Below are 26856 nucleotides of genomic sequence, written 5' to 3'. Positions count from 1 at the left end.
CTTTATGAGATGAAGAGAGAGCACTGTTATTAAGACCAATATTACGAAGAAAATTCTTGTTTTTTATTTCTCATTGATGGATCAATGAAAATACTGAATAAAAGGAAGGAAAGAAGAAGGAAGGAACGCATAAACGAATGCACGAACGAAGAATAGAAGGCGAGAAAGATGGAAGAAAAGGAAGAAATAAAAGGAAGGAAATTAGAAATAAAGGAGAGAAAGAAGGTAGGAGGCAAATTAGAAAGAAAGAAAGAAAGAAAGAAAGAAAGAAAAAGGAATGAAGTAAAAAAAGGAAGGAAGGAATTAATGCATTAATGAAGAATAGAAGGAGAGAAAGAAGCAAGAAAAAGAAGGAAGGCAAAAAGGAATAAAGAAAGGAAGGAAGGGATGAACGAATGCACAAAGGAAGAATAGAAGGAAGTTGAGAAAGAAGGAATAAAAGGAAGGAAGGAATTTGGGAAGGAAGGAAGGACATTTGGAATAAATTAGCAAAAGAAGGTAGGAGGAAAATTAGAAAGAAAGAAAGAAAGGAATGAAGGGATGAACAAATACACAAAGGAAGAATAGAAGGAAGGTGAGAAAGAAGGAATAAATGAGCAAAAGAAGGTAGGAGAAAGAAAGAAAGGAAGGAATGAAGGGATGAACAAATACACAAAGGAAGAATAGAAGGAAGGTGAGAAAGAAGGAATAAATGAGCAAAAGAAGGTAGGAGAAAGAAAGAAAGGAAGGAATGAAGGGATGAAGGGATGAAGGAATGCACAAAAGAAGAATAGAAGGAAGGTGAGAAAGAAGGAATAAAAGGAAGGAAGGAAATTAGGAATAAATGAGCAAAAGACGGTAGGAGAAAGAAAGAAAGAAAGAAAGGAAGGAAGGAATGAAGGGATGAAGGGATGAAGGAATGCACAAAAGAAGAATAGAAGGAAGGTGAGAAAGAAGGAATAAAAGGAAGGAAGGAAATTAGGAATAAATGAGCAAAAGACGGTAGGAGAAAGAAAGAAAGAAAGAAAGGAAGGAAGGAATGAAGGGATGAAGGGATGAAGGAATGCACAAAAGAAGAATAGAAGGAAGGTGAGAAAGAAGGAATAAAAGGAAGGAAGGAAATTAGGAATAAATGAGCAAAAGACGGTAGGAGAAAGAAAGAAAGAAAGAAAGGAAGGAATGAAGGGATGAAGGAATGCACAAAGGAAGAATAGAAGGAAGGTGAGAAAGAAGGAATAAAAGGAAGGAAGGAAAGAAGGAACAAAAGGAAGGAAGGAAGGAAGAAAATTTGGAATAAATGAGTAAAATAAGGTAGGAGGAAAATTAGAAAGAAAGAAAGAAAGAAAGAAAGAAAGAAAGAAAGAAAGAAAGAAAGAAAATGGAAGGAAGGAACGAATAAACAAATGCACAAAGGAAGAATAAAAGAAAGGTGAGAGAAGGAAGAAAAGGAAGGAAGGAATTTGGGAAGGTAAACATCTCTAAAAAAGGATACAAAACATGACTGTCTTCCTTTGTAGACTAAATGATTTGCCTACATGTTAGTTCAATACTGCCTTACAAAAACTGACATAATAAGTGATGTAATAATTTGTGATGATTGTTTATTGGAAGTTGTGAAATTACACGTATTTAAAGCAATATTTTAAGGCCGTTTAAGGAGAATGTAATCTTCTTAAGATCAGCTGTATTTGCAGTATAACAGTTTCTCATGACACTTTAGAGGGTTTAGAAGACAAATCTTAACCATTCTAGTCCAAGAGTTCATTCCAGTGAACGTACAAACCCATGTTAACGGTGAACATAGGTGTTATGTTCCAAAAGGACAAGTTTCTCAATTTAGCACGCAATGATGTCACTACTACAACAACATGGGAAACCCATCTGAAGAGGCACACTAATGGCACTGACACTCTCACACTTTCTTAAGGACTCTAAAAGCACTATAGACTCAGCTAGAATGGCTAATCTCAGAGTGGGAGCAAATGGCAGCAGGGAACCCCCCTACAATCCTCAGCTCTCAGGAGTCCTTTTGAAAGGCCAAAGGGACTTACAGAGAATTGATGAAAAATGTAGTGCCTGTCGAAATGACTAATTTCCTCAACAAACCTTAATTTACCTCCACTGAGCTCACATAGTATAACATTAACTCGTTTTCCTAATCATTTGCATTTAAACACGTACCTAAAGCTGCTCTGATGCATTGCTTCAATTGCTTTTGAATGTGAATGGTTGTGCAAAAGAAGAAAAAAATACAGGATGATTAAACATTAATGTGAATATACTGAATGCTTTACTGCTGGAACAAGGATGTTTTTAAGCCCAATAAATTTCTTAACGGAGAGACAAAGAGACTTTGTTTGTTGAACAGCCATTCTTGGCATAGCCATCAAGGAGTAATGCAAGCGTTTCCAAGCAAATGTGATGCAACTGCAGGTTTGTTGACTAATAAACATAGGGGATTATTCACCACACTATTAAGTAAAAATAAACTTTTTTATTTTTTTAAAACTTCCATAAACAAAACCCATTAGTGACAAAACTGAATTGGAACAAATTAAACAATGAAAACTACTTGAGTCACATGACTAAGCTTGCTATTTCTGAATTTTTTTAACTTGCTTTGGTTCTTGCTGAAGTTAATAACTAGTAACCAGGACTGCATTTCCCAAAAGCATCGTAAGCTTAAGTTGATCATAGAGACCATTGGCACTAATGGCTTCTACGATCTACTAAGGCTTACAGTGCTTTTGGGAAATGCACCCCTGGTCGGTATCTGAAACAGTAGGTAATTGAGCCAGTAAAGGCCAAAGTATACGTTAGTTTTTCGCATAGTGGTATGTTTTGCGCACAGTTCGCCTGATGCAAATTCATCAGCACATACTCCTGCCACTGACTGTGCTAAAAGAGTGTCTGCCATCGTAGAGTGCATGAGTCGAATGTGCCTGTACAGAGAGTCAAAAAAGTAAACTTAGAAAGGCTAGAGCGCTAGAACGCAAGATGAAATGACACACGAAAAACTGAGTATGCCCTAGCATTAAATAGTCACATAGTGGAAATCACCCACGATGCCCTGTATCATAGCAGCGAATGTTGCATGGACAAGCACCACTCACATTTTTACATTTGAGAAACTGTAAAAATCGTATATCTTTGAACTTTTTTGTCCAATTACAGAACAAAACGTCTTGATTGTTCCAATGCTACCAAATGACACTTGTCAACCATACCAATATTCCAATAGTTCAGCTAATCACCCTAAGGCCACATTCCTAACGTCGTCATTTTCCAAAGTATGTGGTCACGGAGAGCCTTTTCGAAATGCTCCGTTTTCTATATAAGACGGTATATCAGAGATTGTTTGGATTGTTTACGTCCAAACTAATCTGGTTTTGCTTGAAAACTTCGTTTTTAGTTTCCTTACATCATCGTGTTCCAAAGTACAACTGCCGAACTTGAGAACGTTTTCGAAAGTCCTAGGTCATATCCATACAAATCCTTTTTGGTTTTGGTGGCCTAGGTAGCTCAGTGAATAAAGACGCTGACTACCACCCTTGGAGTCGCGAGTTTGAATCCAGGGTGTGATGACTGACTCCAGCCAGGTCTCCTAGGCAACCAAATTGGCCCGGTTCCTAGGGAGGGTAGAGTCACATGGGTTGACCTCCTCGTGGTTGCTATAATGTGGTTCTTGCTCTTGTGGGGCGCATGGTGAGTTGTGCACATAGAGAAAAGCGTGAGTCTCCACACGCGCTATGTCTCCACAGTAACGTGCTCAACAAGCCATGTGATAAGATGCGTGGACACGGAGGCAACTGAGATTCATCCTCGGCCACCCAGATTGAGGCGAGTCACTACGCCACCACGAGGACTTAGAGGGCATTGGGCAGAAAAATTGAACGTTTTGAAAAAATTCTCCATTAGCGAATTCTTCGGAAAACAACGAGTTTTCAAACAAACGATTGTGGACATGGCTTAAATCATCTTTGAAATGTAACATTTGCGATGGTTGTTCAAAACACTACAAACTAATTGAATTGACAATCTCTATTAAAGTCCTATTTACCATGATCAATCTTTACTGCGCAGGACAGATTGTTCTGTCCTGGAGATCTGAAAGAAAGAAATAAACAACCCACTAATTCAAACACTATTAACATTTCCTGCCCAGCAACCCTTTGTTTCCTGCCAGAGTAGAACACCTTCAGCTGACTAAATCAAATGTCCAACAAAGCCTGAAAACATCTCGAGTATATCACAAAGGAGGCAGAGAAACCAGGAGTAGGACACAGAAGCTCTTGTATTTACAAAGGCTGTTTGAAAACAGAAACAATGGCAGGGTGGCCTGACTTCTTAACCCTGTTCTAATGTGAGGAACTTCAGAAGCTCTCATGTAATGCCTCTGTCTTTAGCTCCGCCCCTCAGAGGCCAGGAACCACAGAGGGTATAAAAGATCTGAGAACAGCACCATTACGACTTCAGACCTGCATCACCTGAGCGAATCTTGTACTGCATTTCACTCTTATTGCAATGCTGTCCCGGTGAGTACGAACTCATTTACTTTCATTAACCTGACCTAGTTTCAGTTTCTTGACCGAAGCGTTGCTATATGGCACTTTATTTGATGTAGTTCACCCTGTGCATTGATTTTAAAAACCTTTTGTTATTATTGTTGTTATTTTATTTTCTATTTTTTTACATATATATTTTCAGAAACTCTATAACGTAAAAAATATATATTATTTTAATAATTAATTATATGTATTGATTCTTACTGATGTTAAATTGTACAATGTTGATGATATTCAAAACAATTAAGCTTCCTGTGAATAAGGGTGTAACCATAAATATATACAATTTTACATTCACATTTACCAACAGAAAGTTGCGTTCAAAACAGAATATTCAGCATTAGAATTGAGTTCTGAATTTGTATGTATTTGGACGTTTTTGTCTAACTATACTTGTTTTTTTTTTATATTAAAATGATGTTACTAAATTAAGTTGATATATTATCATTTTTATTTTTTATTTGAGATATAAATACAATGTAATATTATGCAGTATATATATTATAATGTATATTATAAGTACTTAATTATTTATTTATATATATATATATATATATATATTTTTTTTTTTTATTTATTTATTTATTTATTTTTTTTATATTCATTCACACAATTTTGCTCTTTTGTTCTCTTATATAGGACGCTGGTTGTTCTGTTGGTCTTTGCATTAGTGAGTGTCTCCATCTCTGCACCAATCAATGGTAAGGAAGCATTACCTATCTTTCTCAAGCTTATAGTATTTTATATATCTGCCCCATTGCAGTTTCCATATATGGGCCACATGCATAAAGTTCCAGAAAAGCCCTAAATCTCAAAGTGATTATTTGTGATGTGCAACAGTTCTTCTCTTTTTGTAACGTGAAGCACTTGCTGCCTCCCCATAATGAGCCTGTAATCAGAGCTCCTCACAGAGCACAAAAGAGTTTTGTTCACCTGTGCAGGTAGAACTGGGCCTCTATAGGAGACTAAGTCTTATGGCTGAATGCATTAAGGTGACTAACTTCTTCACTGTCTCTTGGGTGTTTTGATACAGATGGAACAGATAATGATGGTAAGAACTTTTATTGATATCTCATACACATTGTTGTTTTTCATTATTATGAAAACAAATACTGCCAACTTAATTATGCATGAGTTGTGTAAGAACAATGAATTGGATAGCTCTACTGCAATTGTTCAAGTCAGATTTGTTAGATCTACACACAGGAAAGTAAAATCAAGTGAGATCTTCTTAATGCCTCAATTATTTCACCAAGTTAACAATGAGATAAAAAGGAGACTTTTGCTAAAAGATTTTAGTGTCAGATGCGCTGAGAAGTCTTCAATCAAAAGCCAGAAATCTCATTATGAAACATTTCACATCACATTTTCCAAAGACCAAATGATCTGAGGTATCCATATTCATTTTAGAGCTCTATATTCTTGAATGAGTCTATTTTGATGTCTTCTAAATCTGAGACAAATTACAGTAATACTTTATTAATTCTTCTGAGCTACGAAAGAGCATAAACATTTGGGCAAGCAGACAGAAAAGACTAGTTACAAGGGCAAAAACTGTATTTGATTCTATATGAATATGGTCTAGTTCACATTGCTGAATGTGTTTCCTTGTATTTTATCTCCAGAAGTAGCTGGAGCTCTGATAGAATTCTTCAGTGGTAGGTCACATTGAATTGATCTATAATGATTCTTGCCATGCACTGCATAGATTTTCCCAGTTCATAAAAAAAACCACATTTTCTCTCTCTCTCTCTCTCTCTCTCTCTCTCTCTCTCTCTCTCTCTCTCTCTCTCTCATTTTAGTTCAGATTAATGGAGCTCTTCCAACTCAAAGCCCTGTTAATGGAGACTCAGGTTGGTCTGGCTGATATAGAATAAATGAAAACTCACTTTAAAAACAAGTTTAACTGCAGAGAAGCTTAATGCGAATTGGTAGTTGAACAAAGACTGTTTATATAGACCTACATATAAATTGATAATATTGAACAGACAGACAAACAGAGAGATGAGAGGTAGACAGACAGACAGATGAGAGATAGACAGACAGATTGGGTAGACAGACAGACACACACACAGATGAGAGATAGACAGACAGATTGGGTAGACAGACAGACACACACACAGATGAGAGATAGACAGACAGATAGACAAAGAGATGACAGACAGACAGACAGATGGAGAGATGAGAGACAGACAGACAGATTGGGTAGAGAGACAGACACACACACAGATGATAGACAGACAGACAGACATAGATAGACAGACAGACAGACACAGACAGACAGACAGACAGATAGATCGATAGATAGATAGACAGAGACAGACAGAGACAGACAGACACAGACAGACAGACAGACAGACAGATAGACAGACAGACAGACAGACAGATAGATAGATAGAGAGACAGACAGACAGACACAGAGATAGATAGATAGACAGACAGACAGACAGATAGATAGATAGAGAGACAGACAGACAGACAGACAGAGAGATAGATAGATAGATAGATAGATAGATAGATAGATAGATAGATAGATAGATAGATAGATAGATAGATAGATAGATAGATAGATAGATAGATAGATAGATAGATAGATAGATAGATAGATAGATAGACTGGCGAGATTCTGATGTTCAAATGACCATGAAAGTTCTTTTTTTTGGCTTTGTTTTTATTTATTTTTTATCAGGAACAATAGATGGGACAGATTCATCAGAGAAACAAGGTAAGAAATTATATAATTTTTTACACCCAGTTACACCCAGAGTTATCCATGGGATCAATTCAAAAACAAAGTTCCCCTCTGATAATGAGCAGGAAGTGACAGTGACACTCACCACACGGTCCTCAAGGTTCATTGATTAATTATTCCTCACCTTCATTTCAGGTCCAAGTGACTCTGCTGACACTACAGAAAAACCCGGTAAGACCTGTGAAGACAATCACAAACAAAGACTTGAGAGAGGAATTTATCACCCTATCACAAAAGCACAAAGTTTGGTTTTCTAGAGTTTCACAAGTGCAAACAAAAAGCTTTAATATTTCGATAACACATTCCTCTGGATTCAAGAGCACCATGACTGAGCTCGCATAATACACATGAATTAATGATTAACTAACACCACACAACCAGAACAAAAAGTCTTGGACAACAAAGAGCAAAGAGCTTGACATTAATTCTTAATGGTCGACAAGGTGAAAACACTAAACTCAAACCAAAAAGATCACAGTACTTGTTCCTGAACACACACACACACTAAAATAAGAATTTATGACTCATACCTTGAGTCACATGGGACCTCTTTTCATAGGGAATCAAACATTTCTAGCCAATAACTAGGTATAAAATATCAGGTTATCAAATACATTACAGGTGTGGTCTTTAAATATATATATAGATGAACTCCTTTCAGGAATCAGTTGAAAAAAGCCATTCAATTCATTGAAGCTAAAATAATACCTACACTTCTCTGTTAACCCATTAGCTGTCATTTTAAGGAATGGACACCAGTTTCTATTGAAAATATTGAAATTGAGGTGATGTCATTCCAATTTGTTCAAACCACCGTTTTGTCGAGATTACTCTTAGTTTCAATTGTCAAAATTTTAATCATATATGATTATATATAACGTGATATATGCAGCCAAGAACCTGACATGAAGTATCTACACTGAAAATATTACTCACTAATCTGCTTTTTAGACTGCCTTGTAATTTTCCATCCAATTATTTTGTCGATGGTGCCCCGACACATCCTCAGACACAAACAGTAAGAATCGTACAGCTTGTCTCATGGCCTTCAACTTCAATTATTTTACATGTGTGAGATATATTTCAGAACATTTATTGCCCAAACTAACCAACCCGACTCATTTTAGGTGACACAAGCATGGATGAAGCCACAAGTGGCCCCGATTCCATAGGTATGACCAACATACACACAAAAAAGCACAAAAAACACTGCACACTCTCAAGTTTCCTAAACACACAACCACATCAACAAAACAACGCAATGGGTTATTTTGCTAAACTTTGGAAAAATGATCACTCACTTCCTTGAAAAACATGTTTAGAACACAATGGGTCTACTTTTCTTCAGCTAAAATCGGTCTGTGCTTACAGAAATTTGAAACACTGCCCCCAGTGGCCAAAGCGGTAAGTGTTGTTTGGTGTCTGCAGCTCCACAGTGTCCACAGAGGGGCGCCAAAAACGAGTTGTGAAGCAAGTTGGATGTAAAACAGTAAAGAGGAATGCATATTTTATAAACCGAACCCTCTAACCCAGGGGTGTCAAACTCAGTTCCTGGAGGGCCACAGTCCAGCAGAGTTTAGCTTCAACCCTAATTAAACACACCTGAAGCAGCTAATCAAGGTCTTCAGGAGTGCTTGAAGATTACAAGGGGGCATTTTGGAGCAGGGCTGGAACTAAACTCTGCAGGGCTGTGGCCCTCCAGGAACGGAGTTTGATACCCCTGCTCTAACCCAAACACCAAACCTAACCATAATTGGAGTAAAAATTGTGTTATGTTATGTTATGTTATGTTATGTAAAAGTGCATTCTCTGACTCACGTTCAACACTAATTATGTGAACGTGATTACTTACTGGTTTCAATGTGGGAGTCGACTCGAGTCTCCCACGCTGCTGCCCAACACACTTCCAGTCACTTACAAGGTAAACTCAACTCTATTGAGCTGATGCAAATATGTCTGAAAGAAGGTGGCGCTTGTTGGCGAGTCGGCATAATGTGTCCGATCCTAGGGTACCGGAACTATGAAAAAACAACATGCCAACTTCCCATGGGATCATGTTTCCATATATGTTTTCCCTTAAAAAAACTTACCATGATAATCTTTGAAGTACCTTACAGTGCCATTTAAATGGTATAACAATATGGAAATCAAACAGTATTAAAAAGTACATAAAGTTCTCTGATATTACCTTTACTGATCCATTACTGCCCCAGTACATTCCTGTAAGGGTCATGTGATATAAATACAGATATCAAAGCATAAACAGTTTCTCATTTAGATATAAATCTCATTATCCAAACAGACCTGAATTGGCCTGCAGGTTATATTTCTTTCCAAAATGCCATCATTCATCTCTAATATGCTAACTTTGTTATATATGATAAGTCATATTATATATTCATATTAATAGTTTTGCCATGTTTATTTGTTGTTCTATTATTAATTTATTTTTGTCGTTTTATTTTATGACTTTTCATGCCATGATTTAAATTTCTTTATCAGATACAACAGATACAGACACAGATACTGATACAAATACAGATATGGAAACAGATACTGATGCAAATGTATCAAAGGCAAAAACAAGTGATTCAGGTGGGTAAAAGGAAAATATCCATTTCATTACATAAACAATCATTATTTGCACAAAATGATTTTCCTTATCAACTGCAGATGAAAACAATGAGAAACCATCAGCAGAAGACAAAATAGGTGAGAGTTACCACAGAAAGAACAAGTGAAAAGTTATAAACAGACCAGTGGTGTTAATTTGAAATAAATGTGCCATTTTAATGTTTCAGATGCTGGCCATGTTGATTCAGACTCCGATGAAAAGGAATCCACAGGTAAACAAACAGCCCTATAACAGTATTGCCTACTTTACAAGTCCATTAAACACTTACAAACTGGAAACAGGAAAACAGACAAAAATAATTAATGACTCATCTTGCACTCAGGGGCGTGTCCAAAGTTTTGTCCAATAAAAATGCTCTCTAGCATGAGCATCCCTAATACCACCTGCCACTGACAAGCAATAGCAAGTAGAGAATCATGGTTCACAGTTGTGACATTAACTACACACTATTGGCTTATTTAAATAATAAGGGACGAGCCCTTGACATGTCCCGTTCCAACTCAAGAGGATATGCGTCAACACAAGAGAGGAAACTGTGCTCTTCAAGCCATTTCATTGGGTGTGGACAGAATGTATACTCTTTCTTGTCACTACACATAGTAACTGTTTACTGTGCTAGTCTCTAGACTAGTGGAAGGGGGGTGGGGGTTCTTTTTTTTTTTTTTTATTATTAACCTTTTTGTAGTTTTTCTCCTCATTTTGTATTTAATTATGAGGTTCAAATAATTTATTTTGGTGACTTTTTATGCACTAATTTGTGCTGAATTAGCTTGTCTGCTGATATCTTAACTAGCACGCTTTTTGATGCACTGAAAACATTTACTACAATGTTGTCAAATTGCTTACCATGTATAACAACCGTACCCTGTTTGGCAGTCTTTTTGAACATATGTTCAATATTCTGCGACAATGACGCGGCTGCCTGCTTTCTCTTCCGTCTCTCCTGCTCATTTCGCGCCATTCTCACTGTCCAGCTGGATGTCGTTGGCCTCACTGATTTAGCGCGGGAAAGTTTGACGTTCGACATTCGGTTTCGCAGATGTGAGGGACCGTCTGAAAACTCCACTCACTACACTAAAACATATATATCCACTCATTCATTAAATTCACGTCATTCAAGTTATACATGAAAAAACAACAACTGTAAAATACATTTTCACATTCAGAATGTTCTTATATAACTTCCCAGAGGACAGTCAGACATACTACAGGTAAGATTATTACAATATGATCAATTATGTAAGTACAGTAATCAATTTTAGAGGATAGAAGGACTTACTACTTAATCACTAAATTTTAAAAATATATAATACTAATAAACTACAGCTTTTAAAATGAGAAAATATCATTTTGGTGAATTTCAGTGATTATTTTCTATAAAATAATTGATTACTGTACTTATATAATTGATGATACAGTAATAATATATCCTGTAATAAGTCTGTCTATCCTCTGGGAAGTTACTACAACCTTTAGAATGAGAAAATGTCATTTTGGTGAATTTTTGTGATTTATTTCTAAAATAATTGATTACTGTACTTATATAGTTTATGATACTGTCATATTTGTACCTGTAGTAAGTTAATATATCCTCTGGGAAATTACCACATCCTTTAAAATAACAAAACATAATTTTTGTGAATATTTTACTAAAATAATTGATTACTGTACTTATATAACTGATCATATTGTAATAATATCACCTGTAGTCTGTCCTCTGGGAAGTTATAAGAACATTCTAAATGTGAAAATGTATTTTACAGTTGTTGTTTTCATAAGTTGCAGGTGAGTTGAGTGAATGAGTGGCATCGCCTGTGTTTTAGTGTAGTGAGTGAAGTTTTCAGACGGTCCCTTACATCTGCGAAACCGAATGTCCAACGAATGTCGAACGTCAAACTAACTTTCCCGCGTTTACAGATTTTGCTACGAGTGCATGACGCCAGTTGCTGCGCATGTAACTCCTGTATGTTGAGTAAATGCTTTTGAAAACAGCTGTAATTACATTTCTGTTACCATGAATCTGCTCTTGACTGCTCCACACACACGGACGATGCAGGTATAATTATATACGTTAGAATAAAAAGTTATAAATTATAGCCTACGTGTAATTCCTCATTGAAAGGGGGGCAGAGGTTTTAACATACCTTTGTGTCTTTTGCCTGTTCAGACAGTGACTCTGTTAGTGTCGAAAACAAAGATACAGAAACATCTGATGAGGCAAACAAAAGTTCTCCAGGTATTTTATAACTCATTGCAAAATTATTTCACTTTGAAAGAAATGTTAAATATAATATAAAAATTTTTTGTATCATTATTATTATTTCCTCTGCTAAATGACTTAAGAGAGATCTAGGTCTCAAATCACGTTTGATTTACTGTGATAATTAGCATGTAGTTAAACACATTTTGTGACTAATAGCTGTTCTGTATTTGCTTTAATGAAGAGGATAAAGATGATTCATCTGACAAGGACTCTTCTGACACAGACCAGCAGCAGGACTCTGATGGTGAGCTTTAAAAAAACACAAAAAACTACTGGGCAATCAGTGTTTTTATTCATTTAATCCCACCACGTAATTTATGCTTTGAGGTTTCACACTTAAAATAATAACAAACACAATGTACTAGCTTGATGTGTACAACATTCTGCAGTGTTACCAGTTCACCAAATCGTGGTTGGAACATTTTGAATCTCGAGTCAACATTCATCCATTCATCACTCCGACTTGAAATGAGCCAAGAACCAGGAGTAATTTGATCCTAGAACTAGTGATGTCTGCTTTTACTAAGGCTTCTTTGCAAATTGAAAAGATCGTTCCAGTTGCAATTAGTTCTTGAGTCAACAGTACACTGATTGTTGTACTTTGGGTTTGTGTGGTGAGATTAATAAACAAACAAGTGAGCTGTGTTGAACTACAACATAACAGGGTTTACTTCCACCATGTATGCGTTCACATACACATTCCGCAGGTGCAGAACACGCCCCCCAATCACATGGCATTCACTAGTATACCCACACATACTACATCCCTCTCATCCAGAATTAATTCACTATTTTAGACTAGAAGTGTCCTTGAAATTATATGTCTATATATAAATAAACGACATAACCAGAAACTATTATCTTTCAGCTTCAAACTATACACAGTCAGTTTTATGTATCCTCAACACTTTAACTTGTTTCAAAAGGATTCTCATATGATCTGGAGTGGTGGTGGTGTAGTGGGCTACAGCGCATAACTTGTAATCGGAAGGTTGCTGGTTCGATCCCCACAACCACCACCATTGTGTCCTTGAGCAAGGCACTTAACTCCAGGTTGCTCTGGGGGGTTTGTCCCTGTAATAAGGGCTCTGTAAGTCGCTTTGGATAAAAGCGTCTGCCAAATGCATAAATGTAAATGATCTCTTCAGCATTTGCTAACTACATAGTCCTTCAGCTTAACTGGTGAATGAATCTCTCTACCTCTTCTAGTGTTATAATGTGTAGTAGCCACAGGTGTTGCTGAAAACTCTTGGCATTCTTCACTCACTAGGTTCTGATCCAGCTGGCTTCCTGCACTTTCTGGTGACTCAGGCTCTTGTGACGTGTCTGTTGATGTTTTTATAGCTGACCTCAGGTGACGTCTGTTCCTTCTGTAGAGCTGCCCAGTTTGAGCCATGACATTGTATGAGCGTGGCTCCTCTCTCTTCTCCACAACTACCGCTGACAATCAGGGTAGGCAAAGGCTTTGCTGTGGCATTGTAATAACAGTGCTGCTTGCCTTGAAGATGCATAAGTCTGCTGTGGATGCCTTTAGGAGTAGCTGGTTTCAGCACTGCAGCAGTAGCAGGAAGTGTGCTCCTTAATACTCTCCCCATGAGCATTTGTGCAGGTGAGTAGCTCATTCCTGTTACAGGGGTGTTGCAGAGCGAAAGTAGTACAAGGTGAGGATCTACACCAGTTGAAGCTGCCTTTTTTAATACTTGCTTTACTGTTTGTACAGTCCTCTCAGCCAAACCATTTGATTGTGGATAACCTGAACTAGAGTGGATGAGTGTTATGACCCACTCTGCTGTGAACATCCTCAATTCATGGCTGGCGAAGGGCACATGATCACTCACTATTTCTTTTGGAATACCATTCCTTGCAAACACACATTTCATCTTTCGGATCACAGTGTGTGCTGTTTTGTCAGACAAATGCAACACTTCAGGGAACTTTGATAAATAGTCCACTAACACCAAGTATGAGTGACCATTGGGCTCAAAGATGTCAGCACCTATTTTGATCCACGGTAGCTCTGGTATGTTATGTGACAGCAGTTGTTCTTTTTGATTCTTGCGCTGTAATCTTTGACAGGCCTCGCATGCTCCAATCAGCTGTTCAAGGTCACTTGTCATGCCTGGCCAGTACATAAGCTGTCTTGCCTGTGCTTTTGTTCTTTGCATCCCTTGGTGAGCCAAATGTAACCTCTAATCAGAGGCTTGACACTGCTAGGGATAATAATTCTGTCATTTGTCATCAGCACACCCTCTCTGATGCTGATTGTGTGCCAGATTGTGGCCAGTAGGGATGAAGCTTGCCTGCACTCATTCTGTTGCCTGGATGCCGTAAACAACTCAATCACTGCTCAAGTCAGATTTTTCTTCATCTGTCTGGTCCTTTACAACCGCTCGGGACAGCGTGTCTGCTATGAACATGTTCTTACCAGGTGTGTAAGTAATGTGTAGATCATATCGCTGCAGTTGCAACAACATCCTCTGTAGCCTCGCAGGTGCTTTGCAAAGAGGCTTGGTGAATATAGACTCTAGAGGCTTGTGGTCAGATTGGACTGTGACAGCCCTTCCATAGATGTACTGACGGAATTTCAATGTAGCGAAACAACTGCCAGCAATTCTTTCTCAATTTGGGCATAATTACGCTCTGTTTCTGATAATGCTCTGGATGCATAAAACAGTGGACTTCCTTCCTGCAGCAGACAGGCACCCAGGCCGTCTTTTGAAGCATCAGCCTGTATTCTGAGAAGCTTGGTCATAAAACTTGAGTACTGGTGCTCGAGTGATAGCTACTTTCAGATTTTGTAGTGCTGCATCCTGTTCCAGGTGCCACTGCCACATCACATCTTTTCTGAGGAGCTGGTGCAACGGTGCAGTCAATGTGGCTTCATCAGGTATGTATTGTGCAAGATACCTTATCATGCCAAGCAGCTTGTCCTCGGGTGATAGCAATTCCACAATGGCACGAACCGTAGCTTCATCTGGCTTCACTCCTTTAGAAGTTATTACGTGTCCCATATATTTCCACATTGTACTGAATTTTGTCTTTATTGAACTTTACATTGCTTTCTCCATTACCTTGTGTAGGATGGCTGCATGTTCTTCATTTGAAGAGGCTGAGATGATCATGTCATCTGCTATGATGTGCACCCCTTCAATATCTCCGAAGGTCTCGCAGTTTTTCTGTTGGAACACCTCGCTGGCTGACTTAATTCCAAACGGTAACCGCAGAAATTTGAAGTGGCCCCAAGGTGAGTTGAATGTACAGAGATTTGAGGATGATTCATCAAGCTTTATTTGCCAGTAGCCATCTTTCTCTTCTAGTATAGTGAAAATTGACTTTCCAGCAAGCTTGCACTGGACTCCTTCTGGCGTCGGGATGCTATAATATTGTCAATGAATCGCTTTGTTGTGGTCACGAGGATCCAAACACACCCTCAGTGATCCATCCTTTTTCTCTGTTATGACTAGGCTGTTCACCCATTCCGTTGGCTCGCACACAGGTGCAATTACCTTCCTGTCCACTAGCTGTTGTAGCGTGATTTGAAGTCTGCTCATGACTGATAGTGGAATCTTTCTGCAGCCATGTACAACAGGAACTACCGTAGGGTCAATGTGGATATGGTGCTGTCCTCGAAACTCACCCAGACCATTGAACACCAAGGGGTATTTCTCCACAAGTTCCTCTTGGGTGGATGGGGCTGTTGTATTCAATGTCTCCACCCTCCTCACCAGCTGCAGCTCCTCACAGGCCTCTCGGACAAGGATTGGCGTAGATGATTGGTTGCCGATGAAAAATGTAATATTGGCCTTCGAGCTGGCAGTTTCACATGACAATGTAACAACCCCTTCAGGTTTGAGTCTTGCCCCGCCATATGCCACTAAAATGGAGCTGGTAGGCTGCAAAGCACTGGGCCAGGAATGTTATGGAACACTGACAACGTGAGTACATTAGCTTCAGCACCGGTGTCAAGTTTGAACTTTACTGCAACATTCCTTATATTGACCATTGTGAACCAGCCTTTGTCCATCTGCTGTTTGACTTCAGCATCCACACATGTGACAGACCCAATAAATAAAGCATCAACTTCTGTGTGTAGCTGTGCCCTTGCTTTGTAGTGTTGTGCAAACCTTAGTAAAATGGTTACGCTTTTTGCACTTGAGGCACACAACACCATATGCTGGACACTCACATAGGGCGTGCACTTTGCTGCATTTTTTGCATAGGTTCTGCTTTGAAAATTTCATTTTTTGTGTAGGCACATGTTTTGCACTCAGCTGTTTACCCTGTTTAGCATCTACTTTCTTTATATGCTTAATGGCATGAATATTCCATTTTGCAGCCCCAATTTGTCTTGGGGCTGCAATACTCTCTAAATGCCTTAATGATACGGCATACTCCATGTGTAGTGTGTTATATACCTCCAAGGCTTCTTCTCCTATTGTGTGAAGCAGAATTGCGATCTTTATATTCTCATCTTTGTCATTCGATCCCATTGCCGTCATGTACAGCACAAACCGTTGCTCCCATCGGCGCCAGTTCTCACTGATATTGCCCGTTAACAGGAGGGGTGACGGGGGTTTGAAATGCTCCATGTTTATCTTCTTTGTGCTCTCATTCACGTGGTGCACCTCTGTATTTTTTATTTTATTTTCATTGTCTATTTGCTGTTGAACGCCAGCGATTTCAGCGCTGTCGCCCTGTTCTATTTTTAGCACTCACCACGTCGAAGAGAAAGTTTTTTTTACAAAGTGGGTGTTTCTTACTATTTTTTTACCACTATGTACTTAAGTATTTGATTCTTATTATGTAGGTATTGTTGCATTATTCTTACAAATTGAATTCCATCTGAGGTTACACTGTTAATCATACTTATAAATCTAACCCTACCCCCAATTCTTATCATAAACACTAACCCTAACCCTTAACCCTAATCCTATTCCTTAACAGTAGCAGCAAATGTGAATCTTGTGATCATATTGCAGAACATAATGTAGTTACACAATTGAATTTGTTTTTGTTTTTCACTCAAATTCGGACAAAGACAACACAGATGGGGACACAGATGAAAAGAGTGAAGAGAAAGATGGCAAAGAAGTCTCAGAGGATGAGGAACGAGAAACCTCAGAGACGCCAGATAAAAGCAAATCTGACAGTGATCAAGATGCTGATGAGGTCAAAGATTCAGATGACACCAATGACCAGGACTCCGATGCAAAAGACAAAGACACCGACAGCACTGAGAAAAAAGACATCAACACTAAAGACACTGAGAGTGACGTAGACAAGGACGAGAAAGGCGATGATAGCAGCCAAGAAACGGCAGATTCCCCTGGCATCCGAGATGCCAAGGACAGCACTGAGATCAAGCACAAGGACAGCACTGACCGGAAAGACATTGAAGACGATGTAGACGATGAGAAGGACATCAAGGATAAGGAGGAGACCAATGAGAAAGGCAACAATAGTGACGAGGGAAAAAATAAAGATGACGAGTCCAAACCAGACGAACAAGACAAAGGAGACACCACTTCTAAAGAGTATGCCTCAACCAGTCAGTCTGATGAAAGTCCACAAGAGGAAATGACAGAAGACAAACTGGAAGATAAGTCTGATGTAGACAACTCCAGAGTGGACACTGACAGCAAGGAGGACAGCAAAGACAAAGACCAGCATAAAGACCAGGACACAGACACTAACAGCAAGGAGGACACCAAAGACAAAGACAAGAGTAGCACAGAATCCACAGACACAGAAACCCCAGATAGTGATAGCAAGACCGACACAGATAGCTCAGAAACAGGAGGGGAAGGTAAAAATTCCTTGCGTAAGCTGATTACTGTGTTATGGAAAATGGTTGCTAATCCATGCTGGTCATTAGCAGGTCCAAACTTAACATTGGTTGGTCTAAGATGGTTGATCCAAGCTAGTTATTAGTTGGTCCAAGCTGGTCATTGATTGGTTCAAAATGGTAATTTACTGGCCCAAGCTAGTCAGTGGCTATTCCAAGCTGGTCAACGCTGCTCCATGCTAGTGATTAGTTGGTCCATACTGGTCATTAGTTGATCCAAGCTGGTCATTGGCTGGTCCAAGCAAGTCATTGGCTATTCTAAGTTGGTCATTGGCTGGTCCAAGCTGGGGAATAGTTGATCCAAGCTGGACATTTGTTTGTCCAAGCTGGTCATTGACTGGACTAAGCTTGTCATTGGCTATTCATAGCTGGTAATTGGTTATTCCAAGCTGGTCATTGGATGTTCCAATCTGATCATTGACTGGTAAACATTAGTTATAAGCTGGTTGCTCAGCTGGCATGTTCCAAAAATCTTGGTTGGCAAAGATGGTCTACCAGCTTAACATAGCTAATTACCAGCTTGGACCAGCTAGAAACCAGCTACCATTTTCCAAAGCACAGCTAAAACTAGATTTTCTAGAAGAGTTAAAAAAGAGTGTAAACAAGGAACCTTGCTCCTGCTCGATCTTTGGGGAAAATATTCACCAAACCAAAACATCTTTTAATTCACTGATGCTTTTATGCCCACAGATACCAATGAAGACAGCATCAGCATGGAAAAAGAGAAGAAAGGTATGTGTATATCATAATGTAGTTTGTCACTTTTACTGAACAAAATCTGGATTAAGGTCACTATCAAAATCTCTACAGATTCCCCAGATAGTGCATCAATGGAAACAAATGATTCAGATGTTGATTCCAATGGTAAGACAAGTATACTCAATGTTTTCTGTTTTGCATCCTGGTGTCTTTTCAGAGTCCTCTTACATGTTAATGTACTGTATATTACTGACATATTTTTGCTGTCTTCCAGATGACCATGACAATGTTTCCACAGATGCTACTGAATCAAAATCACATGGTTATTATTCTTATAATAACTCAAAGCTGTAATTTAAGAATAAGTAAAATGTAAAATATATGTTATAAAAGTTTCTTTCTTCTACTTTTTGGCAACTATAGAGAAAAACACAGATGAAAATCATGATGACGATAGCCACGATATGGTAGATGGTATGTCTTCAATGTCTAAACCACTGCACTTACTTTTGTTGTTAAGCTCTTTCTAATGAAATAAGAAAGCAATTTTGTCTCAAAATAGAGGATGGTCAATTCTGATGAGTAAATGGAACTATAAGGTGAATTATGGGACAGCATGATCTAAAGGCTTCTAATTTTTTTTAAGATTCATTTTCTTTGCATTTTTCTCTTTGTTTAGATGATGACGATGGCATTGATGTCCAAGGTGATGCAGTCATGGGTGAAGATAAGGGTAAGCCCCTCCCACATATAAAACAACAGACAAACAACCTTCCCAGCTGACACCATAAATAATTACAGAAAATCCTATTGGCATTAATTAAAAACAGATTAATTTTGCCAGAAGTTTTTCACAACTGTAACCCAAGTTATGTGCAATAGTGATGAAACTTGCCTTTCCAAACACCACTACAAATGTATTTTCTCTTCCTTTTTACTGATGCAGCTTCTAAAATACATGGTGAACCAGTTCATCTTGGTGACACAACACAAGGTACTGACACTGTAATGTTGAGTTCCACTTCCATGCGATCTGTTTGCTTCATTCTCAGGGGATGGATTGATGAAAAGACTTTCTGATTGTGTTTGTACACATGCTAATGTCTGATCTAAACTCTCCTCAGGATCAGATGATGGCAGCAAAACCCCCATGTCAAGTTCCTAGCGACCAAGACACTACAGGACATTTTAAATGGTATTATATGAACGCATATCCTTTAGTTCAGGCAGGTCATGTTAGTCAGAGGTCTGGGGGAGTGGGGTGGGTGGAGGCATTGCCCCCTTAGATTTCCCATGTGCCCCCCAGAAACTTCTTATGCCCCCATTCCATTCAAATGGGGATATGACAAAGCATTTATCGTTTGATATTTCAAATCTCTTTTTTTTTTGTGGTTTGTGGTTTTTATATGGTTTTCTTTCCCATTGCAGAATTTTCAAGGAGAGACGTTGAAAGAATCAACTGAGACATTCACAATAGCCAGAGGTTCACATCCCATTAAAACACTCAATTGACTCGCCCCTCTCACCCTCTATCTTTTTCTCTCTCATATGGTGATGGTTCTCTCTAAAGGATTCTGGGAATGCAGATTAAATTATTCGGCTGTTTGTTGTACATTCCATTTGTAACTTTGTCTTAATGATAGATTCTTTTGTTATTGTTTAATTTTTCCAATTTTAGAGGGAAATACTACATGATGAACGGTGTGAGTCTGGTATTTTGAATCTGAATCTCATATATTTATGTGTGTTTAGGAACTCAATATATTTCATTACAAGTGACAAACTAAACCTAGACATTTGTACTAACTGAAGGATTTTTGAGTAAGTTCTCAAGTTCAAAAGATTTATTATGGCGTCCCCTGGGTGTCCTCCTATGTTTTCTATTTCTTTGTCCACATGGTGTCACCATCCTTGACACAAGACTCTTTTTCTTTATCTGAAAGACTGCAGCTGCTACAACGAAAACATTTTACTGACTCTCAGATAAATACCAGCTTGAAGTGTCTAAAAAAGAGATGTTTTCTACCCACCCAAAAAATGATTTAAGATTGTACAGATGATTTATAATAGAATCTCTAAGTCTATATGTCTCAGTGGAAGAATACTAATACACTAGCAATGTAAGAGCACAGATTGTTTTGAGGAAAAAAAACTGTTAAAAATAATTTTGTATAGATTTAAAGACATTTTAATATGTACACAGAGAGCAAATCTAATAAAGACTGGGCTGTCTGGAACCAATGGACCATGGAGTTTGTGTGTGTGTGTGTGTGTGTGTGTGTGTGTGTGTGTGTGTGTGTGTGTGTGTGTGTGTGTGCATGTAAACTGGGTTGAAGTGTGAAGCATTTCTCATGTTCCAATATTTTTAACTTTGGGGGGTTGGTGTTATCTTGCTTGTTGATTATTTTTTGATACTCTATGCCCCTGTATGAAAAAAAACTTTCAATTATGAGAAATAAAGTCACAATTTTGATATACAGGCTTAACTACCAATCATAAGAAACAAAGTTGCAATGGTGAACTATTACATCAGAATTACCTTTTTTATAAATATGTTTCCAGGGCGGCATCTAAGCACTATACATAGTGCATGTAAACAAATCTAAAAATTTTTAGAGAAACATTTAAGAGTTCATGCATAAATATAAATATATATTCCTCTGGGCATACACCATGTTCTGGTTCTTCCATAACACATACTTAATAGATAACTAAAATGATAAAGCAATAAAAACAAAATTAATTCACTCACTGAAGCATTCTATAGAATAGCTACTGCATACAATAACAAATACAATGCAATTGTAATTCAACAGATTTCAAATACTTTTTGTTTTGAATTATACTGTAACACTTTACAATACGGGTGCATTAATAAGCATTAATTAATGCTTAACTAATGCACAGTTAATATTGTGTTACTGTATGACTCATGATTAACTAAGCCATTCATTAATGATTGCCACATCAGCAACTAATAAAGTGTCTGTCTGATTAATATATTAAGTCATATATGAATTGCTATTCATTAAATGTGTCATCATGGATTAATTCCATAACAACTTCTTTTATGAACTAATAGTGTAAATTAATGTGTTAATTACCACAATGATCCAAAGCCATTTATTTGAACTTCCACCCAATACAGGTGCACTAATATGCATTAATACATGCTTAATTACTGCATTATTACTGCAAATTATACTTTATTATTGCAATTACTCTTTAGTAATGAGCAAGTCTATATGATTCCTTAACTGAAGAACAAATTGCAAATCAGGTTTTCTTTTTTGATACACAAGTCAAAACTTGTTTTTCCACATTAACTCAATATGCCTTCCACAAGCTTTCAATTGACATAAGGGTAATAGATAGTTTTGTGTTGTATACATTGTGATATTAACATACAGCGTTATAAGTGTTTCTTTCTTTTGTAATTTTGATCTTCGATCTTTAAACGTTTCAACAAAACATGTGAAGTTTGCATGGCTGCACTTGCAGTTAACATTATCAGATCATGTGAATGCCCTTAGAAGCGGGTCAAATTTCAGGGGTTTTAGTGAGAGAAAGAAATAAAATCTTATCTATGCTCTGGTGTCTTCGTGTTTTTTTTTTTTTTTTTAAGATTTAACCACCAGACTAGATTCCTTGACCCTTACCAAGAGAAAGAGTTAAGTTTCCACGTGTCTCCAACAGGTCTATTGGAGCACGACTCGATCTCGCGTTACATCTCACCTAAACTCAGTGGTCTAAACCTCACCTGAGGGTGAAGGAACTGGAGGAGGAAGAGGAAGGTGTACCTTGTACAAAAGCCACCAAACAGCTCAGAACAAAGTGCCCATGCCCTGCCTGTCCGAGCGTGACTCATTGGCCTCTGTGTGCAAATGGCCATCACCCCAATGTCTTCTTAAACTCACGGGAGACCAATGAAACCAAAGGCCGAGATGCAAAAAGGAGCCGGCCAGTGAAGCCTGACCCTCACAGTGCATTAGCTACCCACTTTGTCCAACAGTCTGGATGGGGCGGAAGGGTGCAAGAACCCTTTTGAAATATTATACTTTCATTTAAGACGTAAGAGGGTTTAAACATCCACTCTGATCTAGTGGCTGATATCTGTGAGAAAAGAATTACCTTTAACTCAAAAATTGTCCCAGTTGAAGAGTGTCACACTCAGTTGACAGTTTTCGCACGTAATATAAGATGCTAGCTGATTACTGTTTATCTAATTTCCTAAACTAGCAGGTAGATGAAATGAGGTTAAGTTTACAAGTGTTGTAAATCCATTACACAGACTCACAGTCAATAAGAGTACTCTAGATGGACTGTTTGATATCTAGAAAAGCTTTTATCAGCATGTGATAAATCCATTGAGTAAAACCATCTGATTTCAACACTGTGGCTGACTGTACTGCACTTGTTTGATAAGTTCTGTCCACATTTTCCAACTTTCTTTTCATTCATTTATATCTTTGTCAGTCATTCAGAGAGTTTTGAAAAATTCTTTAAAGGAATGGTTCACCTAAGAAGGACATTTGGCCATTATTTACTCAACCTCATGAAAGTAAATGGTGAATGGTCTCCACTTTTATATGGCCTTTTTAACCTTAACGGTATTCAAAGCGCTTTACACTGTGATTAATTCACACATTCACACACCAATGATGGCAGAGCTGCCATGCAAGGTGCTAGCCAGCCATTGGGAGCAACTTGGGGTTCAGTGTCATGCCCAAGAGACACCGAACACATGTGGGCCAGGAATAAAACCACCAACCCTGCAAATAGTGGCTGACCCACTCTACCACCTGAGCCACAGTCGCCCCGAAAGGAGTGAAAGGAGAATTTTTGGAGAGTCTTCACACTGCTTTTTTCCATTCTACAGTTCAAGTGGCCACAGCTAACAAGCTCCAAAAAGGTCAAAAAACACCATAAGTGTCATAAAAGCAGTCCATACAACTTATATTTACATTTATGCATTTGGCAGACGCTTTTATCCAAAGCGACTTACAGTGCACTTATTACAGGGACAATCCCCCCAGAGCAACCTGGAGTTAAGTGCCTTGCTCAAGGACACAATGGTGGTGGCTGTGGGGTTTGAACCAGCAACCTTCTGATTAACAGCCCTGTGCTTTAGCCACTACACCACCACCACCATCAGTTGCTTCTGCGTTATGTTTCAATTCTTCTGAAGTCATATGATAACTTTTGTGTGAGGAATAGGTCAAAACTGACCTGGATGGTAACTGCAAAAAAACATTTTCTTTCCGAGTATTTTCGTCCAATTTTGCAGAAATATTTAAAAACTCCTAAAACAAGAAAAAATTATCTGTGAAGCAGAATGACATAACACATTCAGACTTGTTTATAGAGACATGTAACAAAATTTGGTGGGAATTTTGCTTAAGACAAACAAAAACGATTTGCCAATGGCTACGAAAAATGGACTTGTTTTCCCTTTAAATCAAGTTTTAAATTTTTTTTTTACTTCATAGGCAAATAGTTTTATTATTGATATAAAAATGCTGTAAACATTGCTAAATTTAGCTAGATTTGTCTAAAAACAGGAGTTAACCTATTATGTCAGTTTGTTTCTCCAGTAAATTTATCTTGTTTTGCGAATGTTGAGAAATATTTACTGGAAAACAAGACATAAATACTCACTGAGAAAATACCTTTTTTCCATGAATTCACATTTGCATAAACAAGATTAGATAGATAAACAAATTCCACAGCATTTGACATCGATTGTGTTTAATAAGCCGACCAAATGTGTGTTCATGTAAATGCATTAAACGGTTTTCCTTTATATGGGTACGGTCATAAACGGTTTAAGCAAAAACTGATTTTGAATTGAATATAAACACCTTTTATTGCGCAATCAGGGCAATGGGCTAAAATCTCCATGTGCAGGTGTTTTCATGACCACACACGTTGTCAGTTTGTTAAGCATAATGGCTGTAAGAATGTTCATATAAACAAGCTCACTGTGACTGTTTGTGTGTACAACAATGGGAATACAGTAATCATTCCTCGGGTTGTGTAGTATCGGTGGCAGGCAGGAAATGAGAACAAGTCTGATGGTCTCATTAAGTTTAACATCCACCTGACCACGCTGTTCTCTGTCCTGCTATGCTACATATAACATTCAGCCCACGGTGATTAATTACAGAGTGGAAGAAGGACCAAAAAGTCCAGTGCCACAGTAATTTCAGACGGATCGGGTTTTAAAACAAGAATGGCTCCTTCAGCGATCAGAGGTGGCTCGTGACCACTGAAACAAAAAGTCCTAACAGAGGAAAAGATGAAGCTGAAATTTGAGAATGGAGTAGGAATCTGTATGGGAAAATGTGTAGGTCTGTATAAAATGTGTGTGTGTGTGTGTGTGTGTGTGTGTGTGTGTGTGTGTGTGTGTGTGTGTGTGTGTGTGTGTGTGTGTGTGCGTGTGTGTGTGTGTGTGCGCGTGCGTTCGTGCGTGTGTTCATATTGCTGGAAAGAAAAATAGCCAAAAATACAAGAAAACATATTGGTAAAATAAATATTTTTAAAATACATTTATATAAACTTATTTATTTTAAGTATTGATATAGATTTTTTTCCTGATATACTAAATTTTAAAAATGTGGTTTGGTAAATCATAATTATGAGATTACAAAACTTTGAATCGCATAATTATGACAGAAATGCATTTCCATAACTTAATGTGCATTCAAGATATACATTCATTATGTGTATTCGCTGGGACAATTTTCATGCCCAAAGTACAATTTGTAATATATTAAGTTTTTATACTTTGAAAATGTAATATATATATATGTATAAATATATATATATATATATATATATATATATATATATATATATATATATAGATGTTTACAAAATGTACTGACAACATGTTTTTAAATACATACAGTATATATGTATATATAGCGGGCCTGGGTTGCTCAGCAAGTAAAGACGCTGATTACCACACCTGGAGTTTCAAGTTCGAATCCAGGGTGTGCTGAGTGAACACAGTCAGGCTTCCTGAGCAACCAATTGGCCCAGTTGCTAGGGTGGGTAGAGTCACCAGCCTAACTAAATCACAAGCGGGTGAAAGCCCTGTTGAAGCATAACTAGACCATCCTGACCATCTTAAATGGCCATCTGAGAGCTTAAATGTTCAGTATAGTAGTGTTGTTTCTGTACGTTTCATAAGCGACTCGTGGTCACTATAATGTGGTTCTCGCTCTCGGTGGGGCCTGTGGTGAGTTGTGCATGGATGCTGTGGAGAATAGCGTGAAGCCTCCACACGTGCTTGGTCTCCATGGTAAAACGCTCAACAAGCCACGTGATAAGATGCATCGATTGACGTCTCAGACGTGGAGGCAACTGAGATTCTTCCTCCACCATCCATATTGAGGCGAGTCACTACACCACCACGAGGACAGAGCGCATTGTGAATTGGGCATTCCAGATTGGGTAGAAAAGGGGCGAAAAAAAATCCTCCACGTGCAGCAATGACAGCTTTGCAGATCCTTGTTATTCTAGCAGTCAGTTTGTCCAGATACTCAGGTGACCTTTCACCCCACACTTCCTGTAGCACTTGTCATAGATGTGACTGTCTTGGGCACTTCTCACGCACCTTACAGTCTAGCTGATCCCACAAAAGCTCAATGGGGTTTAAGATCCATAACACTCTTTTCCAATTATCTGTTGTCCAATGTCTGTGTTTCTTTGCCCACTCTAACCTCCTCTTTTGTTTTTCTGTTTCAAAAGTGGCTTTTTCTTTGCAAATCTTCCCATGAGGCCTCCTGAGTCTTCTCTTTACTGTTGTACATGAAACTGGTGTTTAGCAGGTAGAATTCAATGAAGCTGTCAGCAGAGGACATGTGAGACGTCTATTTCTCAAACTAGAGACTCTGATGTACTTCTCCTCTTGTTTAGTTGCACATCTGGTCTTCCACATCTCCTTCTGTCCTTGTTAGAGTCAGTTGTGCTTTGTCTTTGAAGACCGTAGTTACACCTTTGAATTAAATCTTCAGTTTTTTGGCCATTTCAAGCATTTTATATCCTTCATTCCTCAAAACAATGATTGACTGATGAGTTTATAGAGAAAGCTATTTCTTTTTTGCCATTTTT

General features: G+C 38.1%; 1 protein-coding gene across 2 annotated transcripts; it reads left to right on the top strand.

The window, feature by feature from the left end:
* The first annotated feature begins 4437 nt into the window (after positions 1-4437).
* Positions 4438-20975, top strand: LOC127650192 (protein starmaker-like). 2 transcript variants are annotated; one of them, XM_052135448.1, is made up of 22 exons: positions 4438-4514; positions 5184-5245; positions 5578-5595; positions 6170-6202; positions 6347-6397; positions 7234-7269; positions 7432-7467; positions 8424-8468; positions 9799-9891; positions 9970-10008; positions 10098-10142; positions 12099-12167; positions 12376-12438; positions 17233-18000; positions 18730-18771; positions 18850-18903; positions 19013-19060; positions 19162-19212; positions 19418-19471; positions 19685-19732; positions 19863-19933; positions 20167-20975. In XM_052135448.1, exons 1-21 carry the CDS (start codon positions 4504-4506, stop codon positions 19901-19903), a joined length of 1707 nt encoding a protein of 568 aa, XP_051991408.1. In that variant the 5' UTR covers positions 4438-4503; the 3' UTR covers positions 19904-19933; positions 20167-20975. The 2 variants fall into 2 exon arrangements, with proteins under 2 accessions (XP_051991408.1, XP_051991409.1); XM_052135449.1 differs by having other exon boundaries at positions 4449-4514; positions 6173-6202.
* The last annotated feature ends 5881 nt before the right edge of the window (positions 20976-26856 follow it).

The sequence above is a fragment of the Xyrauchen texanus genome, chromosome 10, assembly GCF_025860055.1.
Source record: "Xyrauchen texanus isolate HMW12.3.18 chromosome 10, RBS_HiC_50CHRs, whole genome shotgun sequence".
Lineage (NCBI taxonomy): Eukaryota > Metazoa > Chordata > Actinopteri > Cypriniformes > Catostomidae > Xyrauchen > Xyrauchen texanus.
The sequence above is the reverse complement of the archived record's forward strand: the minus strand, read 5'-3'. Positions and strand labels throughout refer to the sequence as shown.